At 37.5% G+C, this 14,464-nt stretch overlaps 1 protein-coding gene across 2 annotated transcripts in view; it reads right to left on the bottom strand.

Moving 5' to 3' along the window:
* The window catches only part of BTBD7 (BTB domain containing 7), an 87,723-nt gene that overhangs the window by 51,143 nt on the left and 22,116 nt on the right, over positions 1-14,464 (bottom strand). For both annotated transcript variants that reach the window (XM_047080180.1, XM_047080179.1), the window contains exons 2-3: positions 7,412-7,599; positions 5,605-6,684 (exon numbers count right to left, since the gene is read on the bottom strand). In XM_047080180.1, coding sequence (XP_046936136.1) covers positions 5,605-6,684; positions 7,412-7,493 — 1,162 coding nt within the window. In that variant the 5' untranslated portion in view covers positions 7,494-7,599. The remainder of the gene's footprint in view (positions 1-5,604; positions 6,685-7,411; positions 7,600-14,464) is intronic.

Genomic DNA, 14,464 nt, shown 5'->3' with positions numbered 1-14,464 from the left:
CCTCCAGTTCCATCCACGTAGTTGCAAATGGCAAGATTTCACTCTTTTTGATTGTTGAGTAATACTCCATTGTGTGTGTGTGTGTGTGTGTGTGTGTGTGTGTGTACCACATCTTCTTTATCCATTCATCCATCGATGGACATTTGGGTTCTTCCCATACTTTGGCTATTGTTGATAGTACTGCTATAAACATTGGGGTGCATGTGTCCCTTCGAAGCAGCACACCTGTATCCCCTGGATAAATACCTAGTAGTGTAATTGCTGGGTCATAGGGTAGTTCTATTTTCAATTTTTTGAGGAGCCTCCATACTGTTTTCCAGAGTGGCTGCACCAGTTTGCACTCCCACCAGCAGTGCAAAAGAGATCCTCTTCCTCCACATCCTCACCAACATCTGTTGTTGCCAAAGTTGTTAATTTTAGCCATTCTGACAGGTGTGAGGTGGTATCTCAGTATGGTTTTGATTTGTATTTCCCTGATGATGAGTGATGTTGAGCATTTTTTCATGTGTCAGTTGGCCATCTGGATGTCTTCCTTGGAGAAGTGTCTGTTCATGTCTTTTGCCCATTTCTTCACTGGACTCTTTGTTTTTTGATAAGTTCTTTATAGATTTTGGATACTAACCTTTTATCTGATATGTCGTTTGCAAATATCTTCTCCCACTCTGTCGGTTGCCTTTTAGTTTTTCTGATTGTTTCCTTCGCTGGGCAGAAGCTTTTTATTTTGATGAGGTCCCAGTAGTTCATTTTTGCTTTTGTTTCCCTTGCCTCCGGAGATGTGTTGAGTAAGAAGTTCCTGTGGCCAAGATCAAAGAGGTTTTTGCCTGCTTTCTCCTCAAGGATTTTGATGGCTTCCTGTCTTACATTTAGGTCTTTCATCCACTTTGAGTTTATTTTTGTGTATGGGGTAAGAAAGTGGTCCAGGTTCATTCTTCTGCATGTTGCTGTCCAGTTCTCCCAGCACCACTTGCTGAAGAGACTGTCTTTATTCCATTGGATATTCTTTCCTGCTTTGTCAAAGATTCGTTGGCCATACGTTTGTGGGTCCATTTCTGGGTTCTCTATTCTGTTCCATTGATCTGAGTGTCTGTTTTTGTGCCAGAGCTCCAGTTTTTTTAATCTTTTATCTGCCTGGCTTGGACTAGAGCAGGGAAGAGGAGTGATTTTGACATTTAGTTTGTAGGCTTTTACATAAATTCAGATTTCAACTTTGTGCTTTACCCCACACCCCCACCCTTCCTTTCATAGCTATTTCCAGATCTGAGATCTCTCTAGTTCAATTTCTTCAAAAAATAAATCTCAGGTTTATTGTGTTTGGTGGGGGGAGGGGTGGGGATAGAGAAGAGAACTGAAGGGCAGGTTAGGATTTGTCACCTGGCACAAGTGATACTGATGCAAAAACAGACAAATGGGCTATGGAGACAAAATGGAAAGCACTGACCCATATTTATGTGGGAACTTAATAAAAGATCGCACAAATCAGAAGAGAATATGGATTATTTAATACAGCATACTCAGAAAACCAGCTCACTTTATGAAGTAAAACAAAACCCCATTCCTTTCTGACACACACCACCTATAAAGGTGAATTCCATGGTGGGGGGAAAGGGTTCATCCATTCAGTATTCAGACTTAAAATCAAATCTCTTTCTAGTTCACCACGCTTATCCCTTCTTTCTAGAGTACTAAGTAGCCCCTGTGAAATGCCTCCCTTATCCTCAGTAGACTCCTCTATAGGATCTAGAGTTACAGACCTCTCCTCTCTGGTAAGCCAATAATCAGTCATGATGTGCTTTCCAGCTTCCAAAATTTTCAATATCCTTTTTCCTCTGTTGTTTTCCTCTCAGGTATCTTTGTTCTGAGGGTTTATATTTGTTTTACTTCTTTACTATACTATTAGGGCTTTGGAGGAGACAGAGATAAAGTTATGTTTAATCTGCTATGTAGGATATCAGGTGAAATTAAATCTAATCCTAAAATGCCAGGCCAGCAATTTGAGGCCCCATTACCTGTTAATCCACCTCCCTAATAGTGACTGCCTATTTGTCTGAATAAAACACATTCTCAGTATAGGCCAGGAACCTACTCTTTTATCCACACCACTCTGGCTGTCTGCCTATACTGCCTCTTTTTATGATGCTCTTGAAACCATTAAATCACCTCTCCATCTTGAAGGACATATTTAGTCTCAAGGTCCTAGCCTCCCCTGACAGAATTTGTTTCCTTTTAAAACTGGGCTTTAACTTTTGAAGTTAAATCTAATTTGGAATAAAAAGTAACCGTCATTAATTTAAAGTCATTTACTGAATGCCCACCATGTCCCAGGCATAGGGGACACAAGGATGAGAACAGTACACTCCAACCCTCAAGTTGCCCAACAGGCTAGTCTCACAGTGTTTTTTAACTGGAAGTTAAGCCCTTGTCTTAATCACAGATCACAGATGATGATTTGGGTGACTATTTTCTTAATTTTCTCCAAAATGGTACATAACTATCATATAATCATGCTGGATGCAACTGAGAGATGCTAATTCATTAGATACCATAGATGCCTCAGAGTATCACAGGCTTAATCTGCTTGTAGAACTCCTGCTGAGAAAAACCAATTGTAAAATGACAAACAGCCAGACATTTACAATAGTTTGATAAGTGGCATGTCCCATCTCACCAGTGATAAAATTATAAGAAAAACTTATAATCAGTAATAACCTAATAAAAAATCTATAAAGTATTAGTATTAGGCTTAATATAATTATAAAATTATTTTTAAACATAAACCTTTAGAAAAGAACATGGTAATGAATGAAATATGTTCTGATGAATAGTATTTAGCAGCTAATATTTACTGAATGCTAACTATGTATCAGGTGCCAGTCAAATCACTTAATATTATATATATATATATTTTTTTTTATTAAATTTTTTTTTTCAACGTTTATTTATTTTTGGGACAGAGAGAGACAGAGCATGAACGGGGGAGGGGCAGAGAGAGAGGGAGACACAGAATCGGAAACAGGCTCCAGGCTCTGAGCCATCAGCCCAGAGCCTGACGCGGGGCTCGAACTCACGGACCGCGAGATCGTGACCTGGCTGAAGTCGGACGCTTAACCGACTGCGCCACCTAGGCGCCCCTATTTTTAATCCTTATAATGCTACTTTACACGTTACTATTCTGATTTTATAAATGAGAAAATAGGGGCTTAGACAGGTGACTTGCCCTGAGGTCAAGCAAGTTAAAACATGATAGCGAAGGATTCAAATCCAGTTTGGTTCCAGAGCTTGAGCTCTTAAACTTCATGGTATAAAATTCCTCTCCAAGCAACCAAATATTCTCCTTCCCACAAAAATGAGGTAAAAACTGTGTTAAAGGTATAGTCTGTTATAAGCACTAATAGGATTGGTTGAATACCATGGGCATGGGAGAAAAATAAGGCCTACAAGGAGTGCAAAAACCAAAACACCAAATAACCTCAATTCTGTATTATGCATAACAAAAGGAAACAGGAAACCTGACACCCAGATTTAAGGGAATATATACATATACATATATATATATATATATATAATTTTTTTTTACAGTAACCAAGACATGCACAAGGAGTGTTGTTTTATATCTTTAAGTGTACTAAAAAATACAATTTCTAGCTAAATGATTAAAAAAAAATTAAACTCACTTAACATAAAAGAACCTTAGATGAAGTACTACCTAAGATCTAAGAGCTGGCTCATAATTTTACTTTTCATTTAAAACTTAACTACCCCCCCAAAAAACCTGTATTAAGGGATGCTTTCCCATTTACAAAAAAATTTTTTAAAGCGCACTTATTTTGAGAGAGAGACAGTGAGCAGAGTAGGGGCAGAGGTGGGGCGGGGGGAGGGGGGAGAGAGAGAGAGAGAAAGAGAAAGAGAAAGAGAAAGAGAAAGAGAAAGAGAAAGAGAAAGAGAAAGAAAGAGAGGGAGAGAGAAAATCCCAAGCAGGCCCCTTGCTGACCTGCCATGGGGCTCAATCTCATGAACCATGAGATTATGACCTGAGCGGAAATCAAGAGTCAGATGCTCAATGGACTGAGCCACCCAGGAGCCCAGCTTTCCTGTTTTTTAAAAACAGCAAAGCGTGTATAATACACTTCAGTTTCTTATTATTTAAACATGTCAAAAAATAAAACCAATTTGAGAAAATAAAGGTTATTATATCTTTTGAATAATGTTTCAACCTTCGAATTTTTCTGTAGACGCATTTTCTGACAAATTTGGTTTTATAGAATAAAATAGTGGTAGGTCAAGCTGCTAGGTTATTTTTGAGAACACACTTTCCTAGCCTGACATCAAAATAGCCTACTATTATTAACTTAATGATTATTTTAAATTAACAAAATATTTTAACGATTTTGATTGTGGTAATAAGACTAAATTAGTACTATTGCTAAAAAGATAATTTAAAAGATTCTTTATGTAGCAGAAATCTCAACTTTTTTCACTCAGGTTTATCAATGCTTTCTTCTGTATAATTCCTCTCATTGTATTAACTAATTTGTTGTTGTTGTTTAACTGAGGCTTTTATCTCATTTCTCTAAGTCCCATTAATTTGTTGATTGAGCCACACAACACACATTTTATTTTCAAGTTAGAAAAATGTGCATAGCTTTCATTATTCCTTATTTCATTAAATTCCTGTGTTTTACCCCAGCCATTAACATTTTCTTCTAATTGGTAACTTCTAATGTTCTTTTAGCAAATACTCATTAGCTGAATTTCTCAAGTAATTTCATGTCATATAACTTGTTTTAATATATGGTCACAGAAAGCAAAGAATGCATCTTTTCAAGACAGCAAATTCTCTTTGCTGTGTGTGGAAGGCTGATTTCTAGCTCTGAAATTTTAAGATTCTAATGTTTACCGATGGATCTATAATTCTTTAATGTTACTTTCATGTATTCATTTGCCTATAACAAAAAAATGTGCCATCCTAACCTAAAAGGTTTAAATTAAATGAAGAAGGCACAGGAGTCTAGCACTGACCTTACACACTGTAGGCTGTTGCTTGATGTACAAGTTGAGCTTGAAAAGAAGATACAGAATATTTAAAAATTAAAAAAAAAAAAAAAACTCTGCCTAATTCTTTGATTCAAACACATTGTATCCAAATGTGAGTATCTTCATTTTTGGAATAAATATTCATTCTTCTAAACATTTAGGCATCAATAACTTACTGAGTATAAATATGAGAATCTAAGTTACCCAAGAAGTCCTAGATCAAGAATAACCATGAAATCTGGGAAACGAGGCTAGTTCAAAGCTTGGGTGTGGATGGAGTGCAGGTGGTTATTATACATTCCCACACCTATTGTCTTACATTAGGGAAAAAGAGCCTCACGTCTCATCTATTGCTCTTAGTCACTAGTTTTGAATGCCTGGTTTTAACACTAAATGAACAGCCACATTAATACTAACCTTCGATTCTTTCTCAAATTTCATAACTATACATTTGAAAAAACTGACCCCCTCATATCCCAAACAGTGAAATCATAGAACATACTGGCTGTGTTTTCAATGTGGAAGACAAATATGTAATTCTAGAAATCAAAATTAAAAATTAGAATTTCTTACCTTGTGCAAGCATGTTAAATTCCAAGAACAGTGCTATGTGGTAAAGTTCCATGGCTTCTTCTGCCCTGGTCATGTTTGGCTTCCCTGCGACGAGAGCCTGAACTTCACTGAGACTCCCCACAGAGGGGCTACAGTGCAAACCGGAGAGGTCCACCACATCAGTATACATACAGTGTAATATAACTTTCGCATACTTTTTGGGTATAATGGACTCGTCTAATATAATTCTTGTGGGAGTCCTCAAAGTTCGGTCTGTGATTTCTTCACCAGTCCGTATCCTCCTTTGTAATAAATTCCGAAAAAATGGGGACCGTGCTGAAATAATAGCCTTGTGAGCTTTGAGCTCTTCATCTAAACAGTTCTGATTTCCACCAAAAGCTTCAACCAGTTCAGAGTCTGAAGAAAAACTAAGGACGACATCATAATAACACATGTAATCAAAAAGTCCACGCATATCTACATCAAGGGAATTTGGTGTTCCAAATTCTTCACTAAGCTGGACGAGAATATCAACATTTTGAAACCTTGAGTCCTCCATTCCAAACTCTCCTGTATAAAGGTAGTGTAGCAAAGCAGAAAACATGGGCATATCTATACCAGCCGTACTAATGTCCATAATGATCTCTGCCCCATACTCCGGTGAAGAAGAAAGCAGCGTTTTAAAAAATGGACACCTTGCTGCCAAAATGGCACGATGAACAGGAAAACAAGTTTCTTGAAATATTAAGTCTACATCAGTACAATACTTGTACTCATAAAGATCGGCCATATCTTTCTGTAATGTCCGAGCTTCTGGTCTAGCCAAACTGGCTTGTAGAGAAAGCTCCTTTAAGGCTGAAGTTCCCTCATATTCCTCCACTAAAGCATTAACATCTCTAACATCCCACCCAGAGAGGAGTTCTCGCATCTGCTTGGCATGATCGGCAGACCTATTAGATTTTCGACGCTTAATAAACTTCTTTTTGAGGGTGGCAAGGCCAGAGGTTCTCTTTTTTTTGTCTTGTGGTTTCTCATGGCCATGGTCAAGGCTATATAATTTCGATTCACAACCATAGCCTTGCTGAGAATAGGATGATGTCCCTAAAAAGGAAATCAAACAAATGAAAATGTATTTTTTTGTTCTTAACGTTCATTTTCAATATTCATTTTAACACATATTTCACGCTAGAAATTTTTAAAGACATTCCTGAACCATTCAAATAAAGTTGACTTTTGTTTCTATAAAGAAATTTAAAAGATCAAATCATTCATTTTCATATTAAATAAGGAACAGAGACTAACAGAACAGATTATTCTTTACTTGAAAACATGCTTTTGGTTCTCTGGCTATCAAAACCCAAATATCATAGATTTTAATGATGGAATTTTAGGAAATGAGAGTTAACTGGATTTGTAAATTCAGAATACTACTTATATATAATTGTGAAATGTTTTTTTTTTTTTTTCCTTAACTACACCAAGGCTGCTTTGCACTGGGGAAAATAAATGGACCAGGACACAAGAAGCATGTATTTCATTATTTTCACAACAGTGGAGATTGCTAGCTTTCCGGGGGCAGATGGCAATTATGGTTAAGACACCAAAGAAAAGATCAATGGTGCTACAGCAGCTTGGTTAGGATAAAAATCATACAAGCCAGATTCACATTTGTTGGGGGAAAAATCTGGATGCTACAGAATCATATATATAGTTATCTATAATAACTTCTTCACAATTCAATTCTCTTTTCATCCAAAAAGACCACTGAAGACACAATTCTATTTATATTCACAAAAGAAAATGAAATCAGAAAAACTGAAACCATTACCTATAAAAGTCTGTTGGGCTTGAGGATTTCCCCCTACCCTCGGGGAACATGAATGAGGATAGTTAGATGCATTAGCACCCATTTTCTTCAGTCACTCAGGCATTCCATCTGCTGGTTCTTCAGAGTGTAATCCCAGAGGCCTTTATGAACTTTCAACCCTGGATCCAGCAGCCTCTTTTCATCCATTTCTTTATATGAAACAAAAATAATTTTATTCATTTTTTCAAATGTATCTCAAATTGCATAGTTTAAAAAAGAAAGCAAGCTACTGAAAAGTGCTTTTATTTGCAAATGACATGCTGTCAAATTCACATGTAAAAATTTCAGAAAATGTAAACAAATAGTTAAACTTGAATTATGAATCAGTGTTAGCTGCAATTTTGAGCCATAAAATGTACCAATTATGTACTTTCTAAGGCAATGAAAAGTAACAAATCAGACTAATTTAAATATATAATTATGGAAAGAGTATTTCAAATCATAGGGAAAAGTAGAGACTAAAAAATTGAAAAAAATTATTTATTTTTTTTTACTCTTTAGAGGCAACCACCAGTTATTATAATCTAACATTTTAAGCAATTTATAAACATTGAAGAGGTTGATACCAGAAGTTGATCCTCCTTGTGAAGTCCTGAAATAAAAATACTACTTTGGGGGCGGCTAAGTGGCTTAGTCGGTTAAGCATCCGACTCTTGATTTTGGCTTAAGTCATGATCTTATGCACGGTTTGTGGGATCAAGCCTCACATCAGGGTCTGTGCTGACAAGGCAGAGCCTGCTTGGGAATCTCTCTTTTTCTCTTTCTGCCTCTCTCCTGTGCACGCTCTCTCTCAAAATAAATAAATAAACTTAAATACATTGCTTGCTATTACCTGATATGATGACTTAACTGAGGCAGTACCAGTAAGAGGTAATTTTAACAATTACAGAGTAAATTCCATACTATGGAAGCTTAACTCTCAGAGCTGCCAGCAGAAGATATATGCACTAAGATATAAAGCTCTAATATTAGAGAATAGGGTTAATAGGAATACTATATCTGTATAGCATCTGGATATATTAAATTTATCTGACTGAAAGGGATAATGGTTTAAGAGAACACACAATTTAACACCTATTATTGGAATTATTAGGAAGCCAACCAGGAAATAGTTAATCTAGCCTCATAATGAAGGATGAAGTTTTAACAAATACAGTTAAATACACACATGCAAAATCACAAAAAACCTGCTAGAAAAAGAACTTTGTCAAGATTCCTAGAATTTATTTTCATCTCTGCTACTGACACAGCATAACCTTAGGAAAACAAGGTTAAGAAAATCACTGTTAACATCTGTGCTTCCTTCAATCTTTTCCCACTATATATATATGTATATATATGTATATATTTATGTGTATATATATACATGTATATATATGAGAATTTAAGCATAGAATGATCTACCTATAGTGTTCAAGACTGGGAATCCTTCTACAAAGTAGATATTATGCAAAGTGGCAGTAACTTCAATCAAATCATACACTCACACAAGCAAATTACTATTTGAAATTCACCTACCTACCAAGGAAAACACAGTATGTTAGACTTTTTACTCTGGTGCATGCTACTGAAGTCAGATGCTATGGGTAGCCAGAGATGTGACAGTGCATTCTGTAAGAAGAACTACCTAGCAAAGAATCCAGAGTTTCACACACTATTTTGTAAACACTAAATGGTACAGAAAACTACTTCTTCCAGCAAAGTCTGTTTTCTTAAAGTCTGATGCTTAGTGTAAGTTAAATTCACGGTTTTCTATTCTTAAATATTAGCAATGTTATAGAAGGGGCTGTTTTAGGTAATTTTTAACACTGTCAATTAAAAAATTTTTTTATCATTGAAGTACAGTTGACATTAAATGTTGTCAATTCTTATAAAACAGAAATTAAATCTGCCTGTGTTAACTTTAGTTTAAACTTCAGAAACAGTTAAGTCTAATAAATCTTAGTTTTCAAATTGAGCTCCTCAAAAGCTTTAAGTTTCTATTAGGTACTTATAGCAATTCATTAAAAGAAATTAGGGTCCTAGAAGCCAAGTTTGTGTCCTCATTTACAGGCTAAGTCCTTTTCTCACTGAAGATTTCTAGTTAAAACACAAAAATAGGGGTGCCTGGGTGGCTCAGGCCTTTTTAAGCATCAGACTCCTGATTTTGTCTCTGGTCTCACCAACAGTGAGGTCCAGCCCTGCATGGGGCTCTGCAATGACAGTGTGGAGCCTGCTTGGGATTCTCTTTTCTTTTCTCTCTCCTGCTCCCCCCCCCACCCTCTCTCAAGATAAATATTTTTAAAAACCCACAAAAATAGCACAGAGAATTCTTTCTCAAATTTGAAATAATATATTAAGAAAAATCCAGGGGCACTTGGCTGGTTCAACAGAAAGAGCCTGTGGCTCTTGACCTTGGGGTTGAGCTCAAGCCCCACATTAGGTGTAGTGATTACTTAAAAATAAAATCTTTGTTTTGTTTTGTTTTGTTTTGAGAGAGAGAGAGAGAGCGCGCGCACATGTGAGCAGGGGAGAGGGAGAGACAGAATCCCAAGCAGGCTCCACGCTCAGCATGGAGACTAACACAGGCTTGATCCCATAACCCTGGAATCATGACCTAAGCTGGATGCTCAACTGACAGAGGCACCCTGGCACCCCCCAAATAAAATCTTAAAAAAAAATCTAGAATAAAAACATTACGCAAAATAAAAGCCTTAGCAAAATGAGAGAGCTTTACCCAAAAGATAAGCTTTGAATGTGGAAGTAACAGATGGTAAAAAGTGCTGGTAAAGTGTCCCTACTCCAGTAGGTCTCTTCTCACTTCCTTCTTCACTCATTCTTGAAGTTACATATTGCTTCGTTTGTTTTTGGTTTTTTTTTTTTTTGTCTGCTTAAAAAAAATTTTTTAACATTTATTTATTTTTGAGAGAGAGAGAGTGATAGTGAGCGCATGTGCACAAGTGGGGTAGGGGCAGAGAGAGGGAGACAGAGGATCCGAAGCAGGCTCCAAGCCCAATGTGGGGCTCTACCTCATGAACCGTGAAATCATGACCTGAGCCAAAATCATCTGAGCCATCCAGGAGCCCCTGGTTTTTCATTTTTAATGACTGCAGAGCAAACTTGCAAACATGGCACAAAGTATGCTGCTGAAACAAAACAAGGAAGAATGGCACCATGCTTCTAGATGAAGAAAAATTAGCGTGTCCATGGTAGTGGACAGTTCCTACTCTCACTTTGTCACACTGTAACAAAGTGTGCAAATACACACAGGAGAATTATTTCCAATGAGAATTCTGTAAGGTTTGTGGGGACACAAAATACTCTTGCACTGGCCTGTCTGAAATTTAAACCATGTCAAAAATGTCTTTTTTCTTTTTCCTTTTTTTTAAAGGTTAATTTTACAATGAGTGTAATTAGATATTCTAGAGCAACCGTCCAAAGGTTGCAAGACATCATCCACCCCACTGGAGACATAAGACCACCCAGCAAACACTAGGGAAGTCACAAGCTGAGATAAGGATGCTTGGCCAATTGCCACTGTAATTAGCACCACAGGGACAGCTGGGGTCTAACCCTGGAGAGGTGACTTGAAATAAAAGTCTCGTTGGGACTTAGGGACAGAATCTTTCTTCCTCGTAGTTCCTAGTCAATAGGGATCTCCTTCAAGATGAACTGATTTGGGGCAACATTCATACTTTCTACTGGAGCTCTAATACTAAAATAAACATAGGGTCTTGGAAAGATTTAGTGGGAGAGATTTTTCTGGATCAGATATAAACCTTAAGACTATCTTGTGTCCCCAATTCCAAATCCAGGGGGTAACCCTGACTGTGCAATTATAGTACTAAAGCCATATTTCTCAAAATTCTCAGAGAACAATTTTGTTTATTTTTTATCTATTTATTTATTTAGTAAGTAACCAAAAGCCTAGGCCATATGGAACAGGGTAGTATGTTATTTAGTTCTTAATCTAATCCACTGTCTTTAGATGCTGGAAATGAGAATAAGTCATAGTTTAATCTCTCCAGGGTTATTTTCACTCTAGGCAAGCTTCGTCTGTCTCCTACATAAAATAGGATGAAATCCAACGTTTGAATGATACAGCAGGAAAGGAAAGGAAAGCAAAAGAGAAGGCTTATGGGACTGGGAGAGGCCCACAGGATGCAAATGGCCCTAGAAAGCTGATAAATCCTTTTTCTAGAATCACCATTCTGGGAGAGCTCCCTCTGTTAACAGTCAATATGACCAATCTCAATCAAATCTCAATCAAAATCAAACTGGCTTACAACAAGCTTCAGGGATTGTAGCTGACCCAACTGAGGGGAAAAATGATACTGAGGGCAACAGAATTAATCTTGGGAGAATATTTCAGGAAAAAAAATCAACCTCTCTGCCTTCCAAAAAAACCTAGACCAGCATTTCCAACGAGTTTTTCCAAAGCTTGGAAAATACAGGACTAAACAAAACTGATAGATTTCTTTACTTCAGAAATCTCCAGCTTATTTATTTATTTATTTATGAGATTTATTGTCAAACTGGTTTCCATACAACACCCAGTGCTCATCCCAAAAGATGCCCTCTTCAATACCCATTACCTACCCTCCCCTCCCTCCCACCCTCCATCAACCCTCAGTTTGTTCTGTTTTTAAGAGTCTCTTACATGCTTTAGCTCTCTCCCACTCTAACCTCTTTCTTTTTCCTTCCCCTCCCCCATGGGTTTCTGTTAAGTTTCTCAGGATTCAGCATTTTTAAAGTGCGAAGGTGCACTGTGACCCTCCAAGAAGAGATATTCCGCATGATCCAAAGGAGCCTTTGCCCCCATAGAGCATAATGCACTTGGATGATACACTTCAGAAAACCTTGACCTTTGCCATAAAAACACTTTTTACTGCTTTGCACAGTAGAGGGAACAATGGGCATCAAGTTACCTGGGACAGAGTACTGTCGTCACTAACTTACCACTTACATGGGATAAATCATGTTTAACTTCTATGAATCTCAATTTTTATAAACTGAAACTGAGATGTATGAGTCTCAGCATCTGTAAAATAAAAAAGCTGATACAGGGTTCCCAAAATCCAGTGAAGTTGTATGACACTGGCTTGAAAAATGAGGATGGGGCAGGGGGTTATTTTTATACTAAATGTTAGTGTACGAAGGGGGGAAAAAGGCAAGTGGATTTTGGGTTTTAAAAACATGTTTTCTTGGGTCGTCTGGGTGGGTCAGTCGGTTAAGTATCCAACTGTGGCTCAGGTTATGATCTCACAGTTCGTGGGTTTGAGCCCCGGGCCCGGAGCCTGCTTTAGATTCCGTGTCTCCCTCTCCCTCTGCTCTTCCCCTGCTCGTGCTCTTTCTCTCAAAAACAAGGAAACATTAAAAAAAAAGTTTTTTAAACACATGTTTTCTCCTTACTCTGGTTATTAGCTATAGTTATAGAACTATAGAAGGATATAGAAGGATAGGAATGTGGGGCACCTGTGAATATTCATGAAAAGCAATTAATAAAAGAGAAATGCTAAACTATGATAATCCCACACTCCTGTCAAATTTAAGGTAACCATATAATGTACCATCACACCAGTATACTTGAGAGTGAAAAGGGGTACAAACCAGACGAGATGCCAGAATATGTACAGCCCAGGTCTAATGGGGCCAAGTGGGAAGAAGGCCAACCCCCTACAGCTAAATCTCACACTTCCAGAGCTAGAAATAAGACAAAGTTTAAACAAACAAACAAAAAACCAAAAAACCCCTGCTGGGGTGCCTGGGTGGCTCCAGTTGGTTAAGCATCCAATTCTTGGTTTCAGCTCAGGTCATGATCTCACAGTCTGTGGGTTTGAGCCCTGCATTGGGCTGTGCTGACAGCTTGGAGCCTGCTTAGGATTCTCTGTCCCCCTCTCTCTCTGCCCCTCACTTGTGCACACGTGCTCTCTCTCAAAAAAAAAAAAAAAAAATAAACTTAAAAAAGAAAAAGAAAAGAAAAATCTTCCTAAAACCCAAGTTAGAGGAATAAGACTTCCTACATCCATCTCATTCCCCAAGCATGTTTTAACATAACAACTCACATTTATTGAGGTTTTACAAAATGCCAGACTCTGTTCTTAGAACTTCACATGAATTAACTCACTTGATTTTCCCAGTAACTTCTACTGATGAGGCTGAGAGGTTAGCAACTTGCCTAAGATTTCAGAGATACTAAGTGAAAAAGCCAGGATTACTTTGTAACCTTCAATTCTATCCTTGGATACATTCTAAAAACAACAAAACAAAGAGACGCTGTGAACAGTTAAGTCAGAAGCAAGAGTCAGCAGTAGACCCTTGCTGTTAGAAGATCTCTTCAAAAACGTGAGACCAGATTGGAAGGGAGTTCAGAAAGCCACCAACTAGGCTCATATGTCTCCTCTGGGGCCATCTAATACAGAGGCAGAGGACCTCCACCCAGCACCGCAAACCCCACTCATTCCAATGACACATTCCAATGACACATAACAGCGTTTATGATAGTAGCAGCTTATTAAAGAAAGACAAAATTCTGTTCCATTAAACATTTATTAAGGCAGGGAAGCCACAGTGATGGAGCTGGAAAGGGCCTTCAATTTTCTTTTGGTCAACCTTGTTTTTGAAGTCAATTATAACCTCATGGAATGGGAGAAAATATTTGCCTATCATATATCTGATAAGGGATTAATATCCAAAATACATAGAGAACTCCTATAACTCAACAACCAAAACAAACACACAAAGAAACAAACAGATTAAAAAATGGGAAAAGGTCTTAAACACATTTCTCCAAAGAAGGTATATGGATACCTAATTAGGCACATGAAAAACACCATCACTAATCAATAGGGAAATGCAAATCAAAACCACAATGAGATACCACTTCACTCCTATTAGGATTGCTATTATCAATAAAACAGAAAATAAGTGTTGGCAAGGATGGAGAAATTGAAACTTCTGTTACTGTTGGTGGGAACATAAAATGGTATGTTGTGGAAATGGCTACTGTGAGAAATAGCATGGAGGTTCCTCAAA

Source organism: Lynx rufus, unplaced genomic scaffold (assembly GCF_022079265.1).
Source record: "Lynx rufus isolate CCGP_SWC_20201006 ecotype Redwood Valley unplaced genomic scaffold, mLynRuf1.p SCAF_17, whole genome shotgun sequence".
NCBI classification, from domain to species: domain Eukaryota; kingdom Metazoa; phylum Chordata; class Mammalia; order Carnivora; family Felidae; genus Lynx; species Lynx rufus.
Note: the sequence above shows the minus strand (reverse complement) of the source record. Positions and strands in the feature narration are given on the sequence as shown.